The 20670-nt window shown below is 43.3% G+C and overlaps 1 protein-coding gene across 1 annotated transcript in view; it reads left to right on the top strand.

Annotated features, from left to right (window-relative positions):
- WDR64 (WD repeat domain 64) overlaps window positions 1–20670 on the top strand; it is a 133082-nt gene that overhangs the window by 101282 nt on the left and 11130 nt on the right. The window contains exons 16-23 of the mRNA XM_048846211.2: window positions 2480–2610; window positions 5048–5140; window positions 8933–9017; window positions 11035–11071; window positions 12456–12607; window positions 13364–13469; window positions 15858–15919; window positions 20460–20569. Coding sequence (XP_048702168.1) covers window positions 2480–2610; window positions 5048–5140; window positions 8933–9017; window positions 11035–11071; window positions 12456–12607; window positions 13364–13469; window positions 15858–15919; window positions 20460–20569 — 776 coding nt within the window. The remainder of the gene's footprint in view (window positions 1–2479; window positions 2611–5047; window positions 5141–8932; window positions 9018–11034; window positions 11072–12455; window positions 12608–13363; window positions 13470–15857; window positions 15920–20459; window positions 20570–20670) is intronic.

Below are 20670 nucleotides of genomic sequence, written 5' to 3' on the forward strand. Positions count from 1 at the left end.
TTAGATGCAGTATGAGAGGCAAATGTTCTAAACTTTCCACTGCATTGAAATCCAAAAATATTTTATTTCAGGGGTGACTATTTCTATGAGATTTAGTTACATGACACCTATTGATATTAGTAATTGTTGTGATTAAATAGATAAGCATTGGTATGGCAATAGGCCCTTGATTTATTGGTGTACAAATTGGAAATAGTAAATAGAGATGTCCATCCAAAAATCTCAATAGCAGTGAAAAGGACTTCATAAATCTTAATGAATTAATCCTCTCAACAACAAAGAAAGGAAGAGATAGCCAAAATATGTCTATCTTAGATGAGGGCACTTAGATGTGGAGAAACAGACTCATCCAAGATCAAACAGCAAGTCTGTGACAGACCTAGGGCTAGAAACCGGATCTCTTGATTGCCAGCCCTGTGATCTAGCCACCGGACACTGCCTCCCATTCTAAATGACATGGCCATGGTGACATGAGTTACCTGTATACTTCTCATGAAATGAGGCACATTTAACACAGGCTTGCCAAATCCCTCTCGCCAGGGCAAATAGGTTCCCAGGTGATTGTGACCAATGTTACTGACCTCTGCAGAATCAGCTTTCACAAATTTTTTTAGGTATGTTTGTAGCCCTGATAGTTGTGAAGAAAAATGTAGTGAGTCACCTGTAGCTACTGCTGCTGGGTGGTGAGAACAACTGCTACTCAGACACGTTCAGGCCTGACTCTCTGTGACCTCTACTCCTTCTGCCTCAGTTCAGAGTGTGGAGGAGTCGCTGCAGAGGGATCAATTGAATCCTTTAGGCTCCACTATTCCTTACCATGGGCCACAGGGGAAAGGGGTGAAGATCAACAGTTCCCACTCCTCCTTGCTGCCAGTCACCTGAGGCCAGTTCCAGAGGAGTCCTGCTGTGCCCTTAGCAATGTCCTTATGTGTCTGGGCTCCTCCTCGTTTTATTTTTTTTGCCTATGTCCAGTGGGTCTCCCTCCTGCCTCCCATCAGGCTTGGTGGAACAGAAGAGACCCCTCTCCATCTCAGAGAGGCCAGGCATGCCAGCAACTCTAGGGCCCCATCCCCTGAGCAAATGGCTGAATATCTGCCAGAATGGTGCTTTAAGTACTGTATATTCCATCCTAATAACACAAGAACAAGGGGACACTCAGTGAAACAGAAATGTGGCAAATTCAAGACTGAAAAAAGGAAATACTCTTTCACACAATGTGTGGCTAGACTGTGGAATTTATTGCCACAGGAAGTTGTTGAGGCCAAGAATTTAGCAAGATTTTAAGAGGGATTGGATGTCTCTATGAATAACAAGAATCCTCTGAGCAGTGGCGTAGCCAGGTGGAGAAAACAGGGGGAGTGGAGATAAAAAAAGGCACCACCCGCTTGTGCTCACCCAGCGGCGCTCCGGATCTTCAGCGGCACTTTGGCGGCGGGTCCGTCACTCGCTCCGGTCTTTGGCGGTACTGAAGGACCCCCCACCGCCGAAATGCCGCCGAAGACCGGAGCGAGTGAAGGACCTGTGGCTGAAGTGCCGTCGAAGACCCGGAGCGCCGCCTGACCCGCCGTTGAAGACTCGGAGTGCCGCCGGGTGAGAAAAACTTTAAAAGGCGCCACTGCTTCTTGTTGGGAGAGCGCTGCCCCGCTGCCCCGCTCCCCCCAGCTACGCTACTGCCTCTGAGGTATAATAGTTGATGCCAACAGATCACTGCAAGGAATATAAAACTTCCTGCTTCAGGGGTTAAACCAATCTCAAAATATTAGGAATTAGGATGAGATTTTTTGTGAGGGCAGATTGTGCCACAGCTGCCTACTTTGATTTTTCAGCTTCCTCTGAATCATGTGGTGCTGGCCAGTGTTGGAGTCAGGACACTGGACTAGATAGTCCATAGCTCTGATCCAGTAGCTCAATTCCTGTCCAATGCAATGTGTTGTGCAGTTGCTCTTGCTGTTAATTTCATTTGGATGTTTGCGATGTGTTAATGTCTCAGTTCAAGTATGTTTGTGCCGGTATTAATGTATGGTGCAAACAGTGTAATACAAAGGGGAAGAAGAATGATCCTGGGTGTTCTTCCAGGGACTTCCTATGTCATGTTGAACAAGTATCCCCCTCCATAAAATGGGCATAAGAATACTTACAGTGGTTGCCATCTAAAAAGTCAGCACTCGCCAGGATTTATCACGAGTATTCCCTCCCACTTCATCCTTGGTCCCTAAAACAGGAAACTACTCTGGGGTCTCAGGTATAGTTAATGCAGTCTTTAATAGTGACCATAGGTCTTACCTCAGAGGGATGCTGAGGTCTTTGGATGGAAGGCACCATAAGAATGGCAAATGTTATAATGTGTAACTCTAATAAAATGCATTGAGTTTACAACAATGTACAATGTCATTTTCTGTACATAACTCATTTGTTTAAAACATTTCACTATCAGATGTCATGTCCTTCTTAGTAAAAGTCTTATTTATGCTTCCTTTAGAATTTACCACTGGGTGAAGAAATGAAGTGCTTTGATGTGTTAAAAGTAGAAGGATACAGCTTGATAGCTACTGGAAATGCACATGGTGCAATAATCTTGTGGGATTTTGAATCTGCTACTGTCAGATACTTGTAAGTAATACTTTGGTAACACATATGGCAATATCCTGGACAATTCCTATGGAATTAAGTTAAACCTTATTGATTTAAGTTTAAGTATTTTGGGCTACACTGTATTGAAAATACAAATGTTAATGTACTATTGTATATAAAGAGTCCAGCAATGCCCCCTCTGCATCAAGGTCTAGTAATTTTGAGCCTTCTGGCTTCAGGGCTTTTCTCATCTAGAGTCCCCATATCAGGGGTAAGCTTTCTGCCTCCTGCCCTGCCTAGGAGTTGTTTGGGAACCACCCTCTCCACCAGTTCCCAATGCAGAGTCCAGAAGCTGATAGCAAAGTTCTGCACCCAGAAGTGCAATGCACCCAGAAGTGCAATGCTTCTGTATCCTACCAGTCCCCTCTTGGCATTTAAAAACAAGGCATTAAACAACTGAAATCAAAGATAAAGCCTCAGACCTGAGTTCCGTGAGCCCCTTCTCTGTGGGTTTGGTGAAGTCAAGACCAGCAGAGGCCTCAGGCGTTAGGACATCCTGTAGTCCTGTTTCCCAGGATCTGAGAATGTACATCAATTCACTTCCACTGTTTACCCTCCTACTGACCTGGTCTGCTTTCCTTTTGAGCTCTTCCTCCAAGCCATGCATGCTTTGCACCTTCTCAACCCCTTCCTTACTGGTGTGGTGTTTGTATATGCCATCACACCACGCAAAGAAGTAGAGAGGGAGGCCAGGCAGTCACCTTCTCATGAGTTTGGACTCATGAGCTTGGACAAAGCCAGCTGGCTGCCCTTTGAACATGATAGAAGTGGAGCAGTAGAAAGCCCTCTCATCTCCAGATGACATGGTAAAGGAAGACTACACTTTTTTGCATGAAGGTGACACGTGTGGATGGACATGAGTGGGCAGATGGTGGGAATGGTTGGAACTCCCCCTTTCCTCCCCCACTTCTTCTGGAGGAGAATCCTTTACTGAATTCCTCCAGACATCAGTGGTTTGGCTTTGAAGAAAGAGAAGGTTTGGAGAGGACTGCTACAGTACTGATCATCACTACTTTGCCAATATCTAGCTGTATTAGGAGAGCTCTTCTTCCTTTCATCTGAGTGGCTGCTGGTCTACTTTCTGACCTTCATGCTGGTTCCAAGAGCTACTAATATGGTGCTTGTTTCAGATTCCATATTTGTTTTCCCTTCCCCTGTCTTTTGGTGGTGCTCCTCTTGATCCTCACAGTTTGTCTTTTAAATATTTCTCATTTTTTGTGCCCAAGTTTGACAAAGAGAAATCCCTTCAAAACACCTTCTTCCCTAATTAACTGCTCCAAAAAGTTGTCATTACAAATACCACTGTTATCACTCCTAAAGCCTCCAGAAACTCTGAAGTTATTGGGGGGGAGGGGAGAAACCCCAAGACCCTGAGAGTTCCCTCAATCAATGTTGTTCTATGCCTTCCCATATCTTGCCCACCAGGGACTGGCAGGATGGTCTAGTGATCTCTGTATGGTCCCAACTTTCTAGCAGCCCAAATCTGATCTCCCCCTAAGAATTGTCACATGCCACTGAACAGTTTTGCCTAGCTCTAGTAAATTCATTTAATAAGCATGTAAGTAATTACCTTGAAAACTACATTCTGGCTTTGAAGAAGCTATTAGAACTGGGCACATTTATTAACGTGAAAAACATTCTGAATAAAAAATGGGATTTTGGTGATGTTTTTTATCTTCATCAGTTTCTCTTTTGGACAAAATGTCAACACTAAAACTTCAACAAAATTTTATATTTTTCAAAAAATTTGGTTTTGAAATTGTGGGTGAAATTCCACTTTTCCTCCCTTAACTCTTTTCCCAAAAAGGGGTGAGGGAGAAACGAAAGGGGAATAAAAGATTTAACTACAGGTCTGCTTCTCCCTCCCCTTGCATAAGGGGAGAGCTGTTAGTGTGGCTGCATGGAAGAGAGAGGAAGGGGAAATGTTGGATGAAGATAGGGCATTGTACCCATGATTCACATGACTGGACTGAATGCCAAGATTATGGCAATTTTCTGCTTCAGTTAATGTATTTTTCTTTATCTTAAATGCTGCGTCTTGGGAGAAGGCCTGGCTGACTGAAAGATTTTTTTTTTTCCACTGAGCCATTCCATCAGCTTCCAGGCTCTCAGTTCAGTTCCTGGTGGGGATGCTTACAATGGCACAGCATACACTAAGCCTGCTCCATGGGTTTAAAAAAAAAAGTGCAATCTTTTCTAAAGATGTCAAGCCAGCATAATTCATAACAATCAATTGACTTTGCAAAATTATATGTGACTACTTACATGTAACCTAAACCCCAGGAAACAAAAATTGTTTAATTCTTAAGCGGTTATGCATTTCAGTCTATAATCTTACCTAAGAACAACGCACTGTAATAAACATAATAGGTGTTGAAGTGTGTGACAAATCTTGTACAAACCTCTTTATTTCCAGGGATAAAACTTATCAGGCTTGTCAAGACGCTACCGGTCAAGTATCTGGAGTCAATGCTGTGCTATTCCTGTTCCGGAGTGATTTCTCTTCCAGGTAACTGAATGGCATGCACTGCATTATGAATTTTGCTCTGTTAAACTGGCATAATTTTTCCACCACTCTTTTACCCCAGGATAACCTAGAGCTGAACTGAGCTGGATTAACTGGGTTTGATTAATCCAGTTAGAAACCCAAGTAGGTGCTTAGCTTTCCCATTCCTTCCTCAGTGTCTCCTTACATGTGAGATGCCCCTCCCCTTCCTCATTCAAAAGCCTCCTAAGCCTCACTTCTGCTCCATAAGAAGTTAATATAACAAATCTATTTAAAACCCCAAATTGCCCCCTCTTCTGAGATTTTTGCAGTGGCTCTTCCCTTCTTTTAAGCTGTTTTGTAGACTGTAAGCTGTTTGGAGCAGAGGCTGTTTTTTATTGTTGTGATTTGTACAACCCTCAAGTCCATAGTCAGCTCTTAATAAACAATAGTAGTGGCAGGCCAGTATTCCTCAAAAATTAACGTATGCAGGACAGATGCTCAGTCACAAAGCCCATATGTCTAGAGCGCAGGGTTGAGCATGTGTGCGTTTTCACAAGCGCGCAATTTCCAATGTATGTTCATAGGCACCTGGCAGCCTTAAGGACTTAATTTGGATTAAATACTTATACAGTATTAAGGATTTAAGCAATTAAGCAGCTTTATGCCCCCTTGAATCTGTAGGGTGGTTTGTGGTCTTATGTCATTTTAAATCCTTAAAGCATCTTACAGACTTACTACACCTAAATGTGCCATAACCATTTAATAGATGTTAATCAGCCTTTCAATCTTAAACAATAACTTTTGGCCCTTTTTTTTCAAAGAGACCCAGGTAAATGAAATTAAATGCAGTGATTAGGTTTCACAGTTTGCATTTTTTTTATGTCAGGAAATATTCTGACTATTGAAAGGTGAGGCTCTTGCAATGACATTGAATCATACATGTTTTGCATAGGTTGTATTTTCTATTATTGTTTCTGATTACATGGAAGCTTATTACTATTACACACACAAAAATACATTAAAAGAACATTTGCTAAACTTGCAAAGTGAAGCACTCAAAGGCTAGGAAATGCCAGAATTAAGGAGGCACCCTTGCACATATGTGTTATGATAGTCTTTAATTACATGATCACATACCACTTGTTCCATGGGATCCCTGCCTCATTCAGTTCACAGGATGAATGGATGGATTCGCTATTTTGCTGTCTCCCCATTGTTCAAAGTGTGGCCCGAGGCCTTATTTATTGCACACTATCAAACCCTGCTCTGAAGACAAGATTATTAATTTCCTCATGGATTTTTCTGTAGTGATCATGACTGCTTCAGACATTCATTTATTTTCATAACATTCCTGTGAAATAACAGGGTATTATTATTCCTATTTTCTGGATGGATAATTGATATACAGAAATATTAAGGTCAAAAGTATCCACTAATTTTGGGTGTTCAATTTGAGACAACTAGCATCTGATTTTTCAGAGTCCTTAGCATTGTTCTGTTCAAAGGACAGCTCCCATATTGATTTCAGCTGCAACTGTGTGCGCTCAGCACTTCTGCAAATCAGGCCCAAACTGGGCATCCATAAAATTAGGAATACACAATTAGTGACAACCTGTGAAATGTTCAACTCAAGTGACTTGCCCAGCATCACACAGGAACTCTATGGCACAGGCAGGGATAGAATCCAATTCTCTAGGGCAGCATTTAACTGCCTTAACCGTGAGACCCTTCTTTTTCTTTCTTGCAGTTCCCTGCCTCATTTGCTACACACCTTCTGACTTCTGCCACAGTCTCCTTCATTACACAACCCTGATTCTCTCCCAAGACAAGTCCCCCCGTTGCACTGAATGAAGCAGGAGTGTTGTGGGGGAAAAAATAGCACGTGATCATTTAATTAATGGCTGTATCAATGCATAAGCTCAGGGGAGCTGAACTAAAGTTGCACAGGCAACCTCATATTTAACTTTTGAGTACTTCTTTTGCAACCTGAACAATGTTCTTTTAATGGTGTGTGTGTGTGTGTGTGTGAGAGAGAGAGAGAGAGAGAGAGAGAGAGATTTCCTAGGTTATTAAAAAGGGAAATCTGAGAAGGAGAAATTCCATCATGGAGCACCACAGTGACACCTGTGTGTGTGATATGCAGGGTTGGAGCCTTTAGATCCACAGCACAGATCTTTGCCACTTGAGCTAATGGAGTAACTGATAACAGTAGTAGGTTGTCATCCTCTGTGTGGATCCTCACTAGAGGGGGATGGGACATTTTGCCAGTGGGTTTCATAGATATTTGCTGACAGCAGAGGCATGGTGAGACTCAGAATCTTAGGTTCCATTCCAGGCTATGGAGTGGAGTGTGTGGTGGTGGGCACAGATTCATCTGCCTGTTCCCCACAAGTGTAACCCCTTTTACCCTGTCCCCTCCAACCTCTCTTCTCCCAGTCTTCTCTTCCCCATCCCTGACATCTCATCCCAATTGCTTTGCCCAGCAAATCCTAGTTTCACCCCTCTGCTCTCCTTATCTCAGTCCTACTTTCCTCCCCATTCCTAGTGTCCACATCTAATCACTTTTAGTTCCAATTTCTTGCCCAGGCATTCTCTGTTCATACCCTTCCTAGCTTCCCAATCTGTCTCTTCCTCTGCCCACATTCCCCATTCAGACTAGCTCCCAGTCTGCTTGCCTAGCCAGCTCCAGTCTCCCTCCCCCCAGGCTCTTGTCCTCTTTGCATTCGAATCAGGCAGCTTCCTCCTTCATGATGTTTACGGCAAGCAGGGAGGGTCATTGAGAGCACAGGGGAGAGGCTCTCAGTTCAGGTACCCAGCCCAGAGTCGTCATATCAGAGAAATCACAAACTCTCTTTGTGCACCATCACTGGGAGATACCACAGTAGTGCTCGTAATTCAAAGAAGTGCAGGCAGCGATTAGGGCCATGGCTTTGCCCACTTGCCTTCACCCCTAGACATGCTGATGAAGCTGAGCCAATATGGGCAGAGGCAGATTATCATTTTGTGGGGCCTCTGGGCCAGAGCAAGTGGGGGGCCCCACCCCACATCTTCCGCCTGCATTCTCCCCTGTGCCTCCTCCCTGGTGCTCCTGCCGGAGACCAGGGTAGGAGTGTGGGGGCTTGCCCTGCTTCCCGGCAAGAGCACCAGGTGGGCGGAGTGGGTTGGGGCACAACAACATCCATTTTTCCGGGGGCCCCTAGTTGGCCAGGGCCCTGTTGGCCCAGTGGCTAATCCACCACTGAATACAGGAGAAGGACAATGGAAAGGGTGTATCAGTGACCACTGCTATGGGAGGTGTCTCCAGCAGTCATGGACCTGCCATGATGGACAATGCCTCCAGGAGATAATGGCCATATTTCATCATCATCTCCCTACTGCACACTCTTAGCCTGTAATGTCACTTGAATGTAATTTTATGCATTTAATACAAAGCTAAGTGGATCAAACATCATGTACAAACAAACTGGAACAGACAATTAGGACCTCTCCCTCCTTTACTTAAAAATCAATAAAGAGAAAATTTAGTTCACTGCAATCTCTCGGACCTTCATGCAGTTCCATAGGATGGAAATCGGTGCAGATTCTGGCTTGGTATGTGTTTCAGATCTTTGCAGATCTTGCTCACATATTTATGTCACTTTCTAAAATTTTTGAAAACTTAGTCTACCTAGTGGAGACACTACTTTTTTTTTTCTTCTTCAATAGCACTGGCTAATATTAACTGTAGATCTCTAACATAATCTCCGAGAATGTAAGTAGTCACCCATATTTTATTATGTGCCATCGGCCATATCTCTGGATTTTTTTCCTTAGTCACTCCTCCTCCACCACTTCATCCCTTGTAAGTGATATGACTGCCACACAGGATGCAGAAGGCAGCCACTTGAGTCTAAACAAGGTATGTTGGCTGTTTGGTTTCCACTTCATCCAAGCTAAATTTCTATATAGCAGATTAAAACAAAACAAAAACAGAGAAGCCAGTGGTTTGACAAGATCAGTGTTCTGCCATGCAGAGGCCCCATGCTCCCCAGAAGTCTGATTCATTTTGCTTCCCAGACTAGAGGGCAAGCACAGCACAAAGATGGAAATGAAGATGGGATTTGGGAGTGTGCGCCATTCAGCAGCTTGCTGCTGGTACATGAGGCGACTGATATCAAAGGTCTTGTACAATGCATATCACCAGCATCTCCTGCTTTAAGGGGGAACGGCACAGGGCACAAAATGAGGACATTGGGATTCTCTAGAATGAAATGTGAACATTGAAGTCACATCTGTATTGTAGGAAAACTAACATGGGTGCCATGAATAACTCTGGCATATTTAAAGTACTTCCTTGTAAGGGCTGAAGCAATATATAGATAGATAGATAGATAGATAGATAGATAGGAGTATTTTCATTAGAACTAACTTGGTGATTTTGTGGTAGTTTTGTCCTGCCCTTCCTGCCAGAAGAATAGTGGCAGAGCTGCAGAGCCTGGAAGGAAGAGGTGCAATGTGGAAGAAAGTGAGGAGAAATTCTCAGATGGGGACTCAGAAATTTTTAAAAATGTGCTACTGTCTCATAATTTTCCTCAGGCTCTGTTTTTCTCAACACAGTGTATACATTTTTAAATTCCCAAATTGGCATATGCATAATTTTGATTCGCACACTTGAGTGAAGCCATTGAGGTACTAAAAATAGAGAAATGGCAACAGGTTGTGGTTGTCAAATGTGTCCCAAGGAGTTAGCACGTGAAGATACACAGGCCAGTACATATTTACAAGACTGAGGAGGCTTGTCATCTTCATCTATAACCCCTGAAGCACCCTGTGCTTCCTAGTCTCCCTCCTGACTTATTGAAATCTTCCACTCTGTCCTACAGATCCTGCCTAACAACTGGGCCCACCCCACAATAGCCCTTGGAGACCCTTCAGTGGGTTCACATCTCTATACAGTAGAACCCCAGAATTACAGACACTTCAGAAATGGCCGTTGTTTGTAACTCTGAAATGTTCGTAACTGAACAAAATGTTATGGTTGCTCTTTCAAAAGTTTACAGCTGAACATTGACTTAATACAGCTTTGAAACTCTACTATGAAGAAGAAAAATGTTGCTTTCCCTTTATTTTTATTTTTTTTAGTAGTTTAAGTTTAACACAGTACTGTACTTTATTTACTTTTTTTTTCTTTTTTTTTGGTCTCTGATTCTGTTTAATTGTGTACTTCCAGTTCCAAATGAGGTGTGTGGTTGACTATCAGTTCATAACTCTGGTGTTTATAACTCTGAGGTTCTACTGTAGTTGACAGACTGACCCATATAGATAGACATGGAATGAAGGTTGGAGGCAACCCACTTGTCCAACACCTCCCAACCATGTGGTTGAGGCCATGTGAAAGTACTGATTTTAGAGTGAAAAGCCACACACATAATTCCAACAGGACTTTGTATTAGGAGTGGGGTTAAAATACAGTTGAAAGCAGTGCTTGAGAGAAGCAGCAGACAGAATTTGACTGAAGTCTTCAAAAAGAGGCGTTTGTTTTCTGAAATGGGGCTACATGTGGGTAAGCTTTGCAACTTTGCTATTTTACCCATTTTTGCTCAAGGCAATGACAAGACCTAGTGAGGAGATCTGCAAAGGCACCTAACTCCCATTCATTTGTGCTTTTGGAAAATCACCCCCATGGATTTATATTCTGAGTGTGTGTGTCTATTCATTATCCCAGAAAGGAATTAACTTAGTCTAGACTCTTCTTGGAAGCTGAGACAATATAAGTGAGAAGTTCCACATAAGCCTCTGAGGGAATTAGTTCATTCCTTAAATAATGACAGTCTAGAGAACTGTTTCTCCGGGCATGTCAAGGTCTAGTACTGTGTGTATGCTCTTCTGCTTTCAATTTTCTGGCTCAATTTCTGTTTTATAAATCCTGTTTTTAGGAAGATGTAAACAATGGAGAGTCTCCAGCAACAGTAGGTATGGAATGTGTTGCTCTTTATACTCGCAGATTTCTTGGGTCGTTGGGGAGGATAGGGTGTTTTAAACCTGGGGGAAGAAAAGCCCATTTTTCAAACTGTCTACCTGTTGTCAGAGAGGCTTTAAGAAGATGTTTGAAGGTATCAGCTAAAGCGTATAGAAATCCCAGCTGCTCATCCACCTGTGAGGGATAGCTCAGTGGTTTGCGCATTGGCCTGCTATACCCAGGGTTGTGAGTTCAATCCTTGAGGGGGCCATTTAGGGATCTGGGGTAAAAACTGGGGATTGGTCCTGCTTTGAGTGGGAGGTTGGACTAGATGACCTCTTGAGGTCCCTCCCAACCCTGATATTCTATGATTGTGTGGGGTTCTGTAGGGATCTGTTTCATCAGTGTGCATGGAAGGCAGCTGGGGCAGATAATGAGAGACTGCGGTCCTGAAATATCAGCGGCATGCTGATGACACAACTAGGAGTATTTACTTGAATCTGGACAGCAAATTGTGTTCCCCAGTGGCAGGCCAAGCATGGGATTGCAGCAGCATCCAAATAGAATGGAATTGACGCTGAAACTGGAATTTGGCTACAGTCACTATTGATGGTCCTGCCAGACGGGTGTCCCTGTCAACAGAACGGACACTGAATTATTTCACATAGGCCACTGGTGACAGTACCCACATGGGTCAGGTTTGAGCTAGTGACCTAGAGGTAAAAGCAAACGGACCCTTAAAATAAATATCTTGGTTCACGTACATATCTTTAGAAATAGAGAACAAAGAAGGAAATATAGAAGGCCAAATTGTCAAGTGCTTAGGAGACAGACAAGCTTTGCATAGAGATTGTTGGTAGTTTTGAGAAGGATGGAATTCTCTCCCTGCAGAATATCAGCACCGCTCCCTGGGCTACATCTGCAGCCTCAGGGCTGAGCTAGTAGCCACTGCCACAACCCTGAACTTTTACTCCCTGGAAGACTCTGACCAGTGAATCTGCACTTTTGCAGGTCCCTGGTCATATCCCTGCCCTGCCCCCACAGTTAGAGATGCAGCAGAACATTGCTGTGAGGCACACAAGGGGAGCACGGACCCTCTATGCCGCCTCTCTGAAATCTGCCCCCATGCTGTGAAAAGGGCTCTTCGCACCTGTACAGGAATGGTGCGGTTTGGCACAGGACGTGTCATGAGAATATTTCCTAAACAATGTGTCTCCAAGTTCTCCCCATGGCTCCTTGCTAGTATTTATGAAATATTTTCAAAGGGGCTTTTGTTTTATAATGAAGTTTTCTTTTGTCAAAGTTAATGTTTTTCTTAGCATTGTTCCATTGCTTTGTGTTCAAAGAAAGAACTGTAAGAACTATGGCAAGAAGATAATGGGGTCAATTATATTCCAGAAGGGGAAGAGACAACCAACGAGAAGGACGTGCAACCCTCTGACACCAAAAAATCAGCCTCTGGCTTCTCCAGAAACATAGCTGGACATACATGCTCACCGATACTGGCCTCTGCCCATGAAAATGGCTGTGTCTATCTATGGACTATTGGGGTAACGTATTTGATTGTATGTTTGGATGGGGTTGGGGGTGAAAGAAGAAAATGCTCCACATCTTCAGCATCCTGCTCTCACCTAACATATGAAGTAATAGGAGTTTTTTTTCCCACTGATCATTATTTCTATGAACACAATTTAGTGCTGCTTTAACAGCTGTAGCAAAGGGAAGGGGGAAGGGGAACAGGAGGAAAATCATGGCTTAGAATAATTCTAGTGACAACTGTCTGAAAAGGTATGTAACTCCCTTGGGGTCCATTCTTTATCTACGTCCTCTGCCTTCTGAGACTGTGATGGGCAAGGCAGAGTCTGCTGCTCCAATTATAAGAGGAATTCTGCTCTGTTAACTGACTTATTCTTTGAAAAATAATGTAGCAATATTGGGCTGTGCACCTGTATAAATGAGTAGAGGGTCAGGTATGACTTGCACATTGTGCAATCAGGTTGATGTCGATATGGGTTACAAGACGGGGAAGAGTTTGATTCTAGGTGGATAAATTAAGATATATTATAAAAAGGTTTTAGGGACTTCAACGGTTTTATTTAACTGTGATATTGAACCCCACAGGTATAATAAAGCAGCTCAATGTATGTTGTTGGTATAAAATCTGACTAATATGGCTTGCTATTTACTTAATGCATGAAAAATCAAAGCAACAGAAAACATTGCATCACGTGAACATGATAAAATTTCTGTTGCTTTGATTTTTTTGTGGATAAAGTCTGCTTTCCTCTATACTTTGTTTGTTTTAGGGAGATTTACTGAGAGAAGTTTTGCCCTTCACAAAGCATCCTGCAATTCCTCTGACTGCTCTGTGCACCGATATCTCTTCTAAAATGCTTTTAGCGGCCACCAAGGGTAAGTGGTCTCAGTCACTTGCTTCTCAGTCACAGTTCTCCTGACTCTTTGTAGTGGCTGAAAAAGGTTATTGTAAAAACATGCTGGGAATGTGGCAATGAAGGGCCAAAGCAAAACTGCATTAAAAATCGAGGAAAGGGGAGTCTATGGGAGTAAAGAATACAGGTTAACGCCAGAAGCTAACAACACTGCCAGTACAGAGGCTACTTGCAAGAGCAGTGTGTTATATTTTCTTTACACAAAGAACTCCCATATACTTACCATCTAAATTCCCTCATTTTAGACTAAGGGCAAAGATTAAGAATAAGCAAAAGTCCCACTTTCTCCATAACCGGCTGCTGCAACTAAAAGCAAATTGGCGGCTGTTGTTGCACACAGACAGTTAGTTCATGGACAGTGAAAAGTTCAGTATACAGCAATGACCTGTGTTTCATAAATAACACAGCAATGTGAGGGGAAAAAGCATTACTGATGCTTCTGCCAGCAGCCCTTTCTCTGATCGTTAATTTAATGTTTAGTGAACCTCAAAAGGTTGAAGGTGGCTTTCATTTGGCAAAACATGCAAAAGTTTGGTTGCTTATCTGAAGCTTATCTAAACCTCTTTAAACGTTGTGACTCTTTGTGTCTTCAAACTTGGCCTGAAAAATCTTCTTTGTCTCCATCTATCTCATGAGACATCAGGTACTTACATTTCTGTTCCTGCTGGAAATCCCATGAGAACAGAGTTTCTTACAGTAATTCCACACTTCCTGCTCTGCTGCTGGGCAGAAGTGAAATGGAAAAAGCTTTTCCAGATCTTTCAAACGTAACAATGGTTTGAGGTTGACACCAAGGGTACATCTGCATTGCAACAGGGGTATGAATGGGGTAGCTTGTGTGGTCATGGCCACCCTAGCTGTACTCTAGCTAGCTCGCTAAAAATAGATGTGAAGACTCCATGGCGTGGGCTTCAGCACTGGCCATGCAAACAAATGCACCCAGGGAGGTCAGGTGGGTTTGTGCAACTCATGCTGAAGTCCACGCCCATGGCATCCTTTTATTTTTGCTGAGCCAGCTAGAGTACAGCTGGCATGGGTATGTCTACATGAGCTGCAGATCATACTCCTGGTTGCAGTGTAGACATACCCTAAAAATGGACAGAGGTTAAAGGGAAAGCTTTCTCTCCAATCAACTATCCCATATTGCACAGGACGGCAAGGAGTTCTTTTTACTGCTCACGGAGGAGTATTCCATGCTAGTGTCATAGCTCTTTCTCCTACATTTGAGGCTTCCCCTTTTGGCCGCCTGCTTGCATATTACTGGCTGCAGATTCTAAGTGGCTGCAAGAGGTTTTCCTACTAGTTCTGCTCTGTGTGTGTCCTGCACACCCCTCCCTTCTCCCCACTGCTGACACCCATTGCTATATTGCCTGGATAGCGTCTGTTAGCCCAACTGCTGCTATCTCCTCCTCCTCCCCTCTCATCCTTTCCCTACTAGGGCTGCCCACATTTCTCTCTGCCCAAGTGTACAGTTCTAGAGACTTGGTCTGCCAAAGGTGGCTGTTGGGATTACCCAGAAGCCTCCTACTGGGAGAGCAACAAAGGGAAGATTTCAATGGTGATGGAGGAACTGTAACATGGGAAGAAAACTGCAGCAAAGAGCAGTGGAGGGACACGATATCAAGGTAAATGTTCCCATTTCAGTGGTCAGTCTCCCTCCTCTTGGACTGTGTATCCCACATGAGCACACTAGAAAGGCATGAATTATTTTCTTTTGCATTATGCATGTGATTGATCAAACTCTGTCCAGTTTGTCATTTTAAAATGAAAAACGTCACCCCTCTGAAACTCCCTCATGTTTGGGCTATGCAGTAGGTAACTCTGCTTAGTAGGTGACTGTTTTTGTGTGTTTGTAATTATTTAAAATTCTTAGATGCTTTTAACAAACAGTTAAATCTATGCTGTTAATATGACATTCTTCATAAATAGGCTGGAGATCAGTATTCCATTGTAATATATGGACTAACATTTTCTCCTTTGTTTGCTAATGAAATAGTTAAGTGACATTTACATTATCCTAAAAACTAACTTTCAATGCCAAGACCCTTGGCTTCCTTCTACCTTGTCCTTAGCCAGGTCCTTATCCCTCAGGGGGGAGGGATAGCTCAGTGGTTTGAGCATTGGCCTGTTAAACCCAGGGTTGTGAGTTCAATCCTTGAGGGGACCATTTAGGGATCTGGGGCAAAAATTGGGGCTTGGTCCTACTTTGAGCAGCAGGTTGGACTAGATGACCTCCTGAGGTCCCTTCCAACCCTGATCTTAACTTGGTAGCATATCTAGCAACAGAGGGCACTTATTAAGAAGTTTGAACCTCTTTTGAAATGATTTTGGTTTTTTTTTTAAAACACAGAGGGGCATATTATGCACTGGAATACTGGCTCATTCCTGGAAGATCCACAGGATGAAAATAAGGTGAGAATGAAAAATCATTTTTCCACCCAAATAATTTACCATTCACATATGACAGGTAGAGAAAAATGGAATTATACTTCACTATCCTGAGACAAGTTCAGTCCACTTTCTTCCCAGGGCCGGCCCACAACATTTTGGCACCTGAGGTGGGGAGCTCAAATGATATCCCCATGTCCCCTCGCTTGGGCCAAAACTTTGAAAGGTCTCAATTCTGCCTTCTTCCTGTTCTGCTCCTCTCATGGTACTGCTCTGCTACCTACCCCAACAAAGGAGAACTAACAACTTAAAATGCCTTGTTCAAAAATTTGAAGTAACACTTAACTTTCAAACACCTGAACAGCAAATGTAACTTTTCTTGTCTGCATAGTAAACACTGGCATTTTTATCTGTTTGAATAATCAAAGTGGTGCTTTCTGTGCCTTCTTGGTTGCAAAGATTTGAACTGCTTCCTGCTGAAGGTCCACAGTCTGGGCCAGCTCATGCTCTATTGAGATGGTTGCAAGGCTGACCAGCCTCTCCTGTGTCACTGTGGAGCGTAGATGTGTTTTTATTAACTTCAGCTTGGAGAAGCTGCATTCTCCATTAGCAACTGTTACAGGAAGTGTTAGAAGTATGCCCAGAGCAACAAAAGCATTTGGAAAGAGGGTGGTCATCTTATTTGTGCACATATATTCCAGAACAGCCTTTGGAGTTGATCCTGCTGAAATGTATCTTGAAAGGGCTTTCAATTCATCACCTAAATCACTCTCATCAATATCACGTATGTCATCATGTGTCAACCATGTCTCTAGTGCCCTGCATTGCTGGTCCCAAATGTACTGCTGTGTTCCTTGAGCTGCATGAAACGTTCTTCCACTGACTGTATTGCACAATCTAGCACCTGGTTAAAGAATTCTATTTTGAATTGTTGTTTGGGGTCTCTTATGGGATTATCCCGTGCCTCTTAATCAAAATGTCGTCTTCTTCGGTGACTCTTGTATTCTTGAATGGGTGGGAAAATAGCTTCAGTGTGAGGTTCCTCTGCCAGTGCACTCTTCAGAACGTTTTGAAATCCCTCATCTGACCGGTAAGAGTGTAGGTATGACTTTGCTTTGTCCAGTTGTTCCATTGCTCCAGACATATCAAGGTCAACACCTTGGAGTCTCTCTTTCAAAGAGTATGTCATGCCACGACACTAAGCCACACAGAAATTTGAAGTTATGTACGTTTCTGGTGATTCCATTTCCCTCTGCCACTGTTCTCCCACAAACAGTTCCTGTCATAGCATTATCCTCCATAATGGCAATTATGGCATCATCTATCTTCCCAATTTGGTGTTTGATAGGCTTTATTGCCTCCACTCAACTTTCCTATCGTGTGACACTCGGTAATTTCAGTGTCAGAGAGGATGTTCCCAGACGTTGCTTCAAAATTTGCCATTGATGAGTTGATGCAGAGAAAAATACAAAGATGCTTTGAATTACATTAAAAAATTCAGCAGCCTCACTAGAAACTGATGCTGCATCACTGACCACCAAGTTCAATGAGAATGAGAATGAATGAGAACTGCATGGGACAAAAAAAGCTTGAGGGCTTAACTCTCCGTGTCTGCACTCCTCTGTTCTTTCCTCTCATGTTGGCACCATTATTGTAGCCCTGCCTCTCATGTCAGCTATCGCAATGCCCGTATCTTGCAGCTTTTTAAGAAGCACACTTGTCATACCAGCTCCTGTAGTATCATCAGTGTCAATAAATTCTAGAAAATGCTGACAGTCACCATTATAGGGACATTTTCCCTAGGTTCTGTTGTTGTTACAAAATGCACCATTAAAGGCATTTGTTTCGTATGGATGATGTCTGGTGTGCAGTACAGAATAACACAGTAATACCTGGCCGACTTCAGATCTGCCACAATCTTCTGTTTGACTGTTGTTGCCAGTAACTGTATGATCTCATTTTGAATTGTTTTTCCAAGGTAATGATGTGTGTACATTTCTTGGGTGGTCACTCTTCTTAGATGCTCCTGGAGTACAGCATCAAACTCAGCCATCAGCTCCACAATTTTAAGGAAGTTTCCATTGTTTGGCACATACAGCTGATCTGAAGTGCCACGCAGTGCTAAGTTTTGGGTAGCAGGCATTCTCACAATGGCAATGAGCCTTTTCAGAACATTTTGTCAGTAAAGAAACTCTGATGCAATCTTCTCTTGATGCTGATCATCTATGGTGGCCTTTAACCTTAGTCTCATCTCAAGCTCTTTCCACCTATGGAATGCTCTCTGGTGATTTGCTGCCTTCTCATGGCATGCCAGATTTCTAGACAGATTTTTCCAGTCCTTGGTTCCTGTAGAATGCAGTGTGGCTGGAACATTGGACTGGATGAGTTTGCAACAAAAAAAGTCTGCAGCATTCTGGGTTTCTGAGTACATAAGCCATGGCCTCTCCACTTTGTCACCATTGGAGATTTCAGGCCATAATGTGTTGGATGGAAACTGCTATTTTCATTGTCTTTGGGGAACATGAAGTTTTTCACTTGCTATGGCCCATGCAGTACAAGGAAGTCCCTCAGGCTACTGCTCAGGTGGGTCCACAGTCCTGGATCATCTTGACTTAAGGAACTAAACTCAGCAGCAGCTGTTTCTTGCACCTCCACCACACTCTTCTCTGATCTACACTTTTCTTCAGGAATGTGCATGGTTACATCCATTTGAGATGGAGATATGGATGGTGCAGTAGCTGCCAGGTCACCTGCACTCTGACTAACTGGAAGATCAGGCACCTCCTCACCACTCACATCCTCACTGGGGCTGGAAGGCTCACTTGTGAACATTTGTGTCTATGTATCTCAGGAGAGCTCCTTCCTGCTTAGATAGAAAAGCTTCCTTTGCTTCCTTTCTTTTTCTGAATGCTGCCCCAGAGTGGCGTTTTCTTCTTTCACTCATGACTGCTGTTCTGTGCCAGCTATAGAGGCTCTCAACACTCAGAAAGGGACAAATAAGCAGGCTGGTAGCAGGTCCTGAGGGAGGGAAGATATCAGCGTCTTAAGGGCTAACTGGCTCCTACTACTTCAGTCGACTACCTGTTCTCCTCAAGTGGGTTCAGGGAAGCAGCAGGAAACAGGAAGCTCCCTGAGAAGCTGGTGTTAATCAGTCCAGGCTCCTGGGAGTACTAGAGAGGTACATCAGAGGCTCCTCCTCCTCTCTCTCCCTGCAGCTCCTGCTGCTTTCTGTTATTCCCTCTCACCTTTTCTCCTACCTGCCTGTAATGTCTCTTGTGCCCTCCTTCCTCAAGCACAGCACTCCAGCATCTCTGTGCATCTAGAGCAGAGAGCATACATATGCACCAGCAGCAGATGCAATTTTCGACACTCTGGGTCCTAGTGGTGCCCCCACCACAGTCTGGCACCTGAGGCGGCCACCTCAGTTCACCTCATGGTAAGGCCAGCCCTGTTTCTTCCTATCTACAAAGAGTAAGTCTTTCCTTTTGGTCTGAATTGTCTATTTCAGACTGCAGACAACATGAAGAACAAAAGTAAAATGTCCCTGGCATAACTCCATTGTGTTCAGTGGAGTTACACTAGGGATGAATTTAGCCTCGTGTCTTCATGCACACTGCCTTCAGCTTGTTTTAAGGGCTATCATAACCTCACTTCTTTTGGGTCTGATGACAGCTTGCTTCTGTCATAAATATAAAGGGAAGATCCCTCCTGGCCAGAGGAAAAAACCTTTCACCTGTAAAGGGTTAAGAAGCTAGGATAACCTCGCTGGCACCTGACCAAAATGACCAATGAGGAGGCAAGATACTTTCAAAAGCTGGGAGGAGGGAGAAAAACAAAGGATCTGTGTCTGTCTGTGTGATGCTTTTGCCGGGGACAGAACAGGAATGGAGTCTTAGAATTTAATAAGTAATCTATCTAGATATGTGTTAGATTATGATTTCTTTAAATGGCTGAGAAAATAGCTGTGCTGAATAGAATGAATATTCCTGTTTTTGTGTCTTTTTGTAACTTAAGGTTTTGCCTAGAGGGATTCTCTATGTTTTGAATCTAATTACCCTGTAAGGTATTCACCATCCTGATTTTACAGAGGTGATTCTTTTTACTGTTTCTTCTATTAAAATGTTTCTTTTCAAGAACTGAAAGTTTTTTTTATTGTTCTAAGATCCAAGGGTTTGGGTCTGTGGTCACCAATGCAAATTGGTGAGGATTTTTACCAAACCTTCCCCAGGAAGTGGGGTGCAAGGGTTGGGAGGATTTTGAGGGGAAAGACGTTTCCAAACAGTGTTTTCCCAACACACCCAGATAAACATTTGGTGGTGGCAGTGGAAGTCCAAAGGCAAAGGGTAAAATAGTTTGTACCTTGGGGAAGTTTTAACCTAAGCTGGTAAAAGTAAGCTTAGGAGGTTTTCATGCAGGTCCCCACATCTGTATCCTAGAGTTCAGAGTGGGGAAGAAACCTTGACAGCTTCGTAAGGACACTGTATTGGTAACAATGTTAGAGTGCATAGCAGACTGAAATGTGGCCAGCGATGGGTTTTGTTTTGTTTTGCTCTCCTCCCCTCAGCAAATAAAGCAGCAGCTCTACTGGCGAGCTCATTCCACCAAAGTGGTCAGCCTATTCTATGAGGAGGAGAAAAACCTGGTAGTGACGGCCTCTGTGGATGGTTCTGTCAGGTACAGACATGGCTAACATTTGTTATTGATTTTAACCTATGGAGTCTCTTTTCCCAGAGCTCCCCTTTTTGCCTGACTTTTGTCTAGCTCAGAACTGAAAT

The sequence above is a fragment of the Caretta caretta genome, chromosome 3 (assembly GCF_965140235.1).
Source record: "Caretta caretta isolate rCarCar2 chromosome 3, rCarCar1.hap1, whole genome shotgun sequence".
In the NCBI taxonomy this organism is placed as follows: domain Eukaryota; kingdom Metazoa; phylum Chordata; order Testudines; family Cheloniidae; genus Caretta; species Caretta caretta.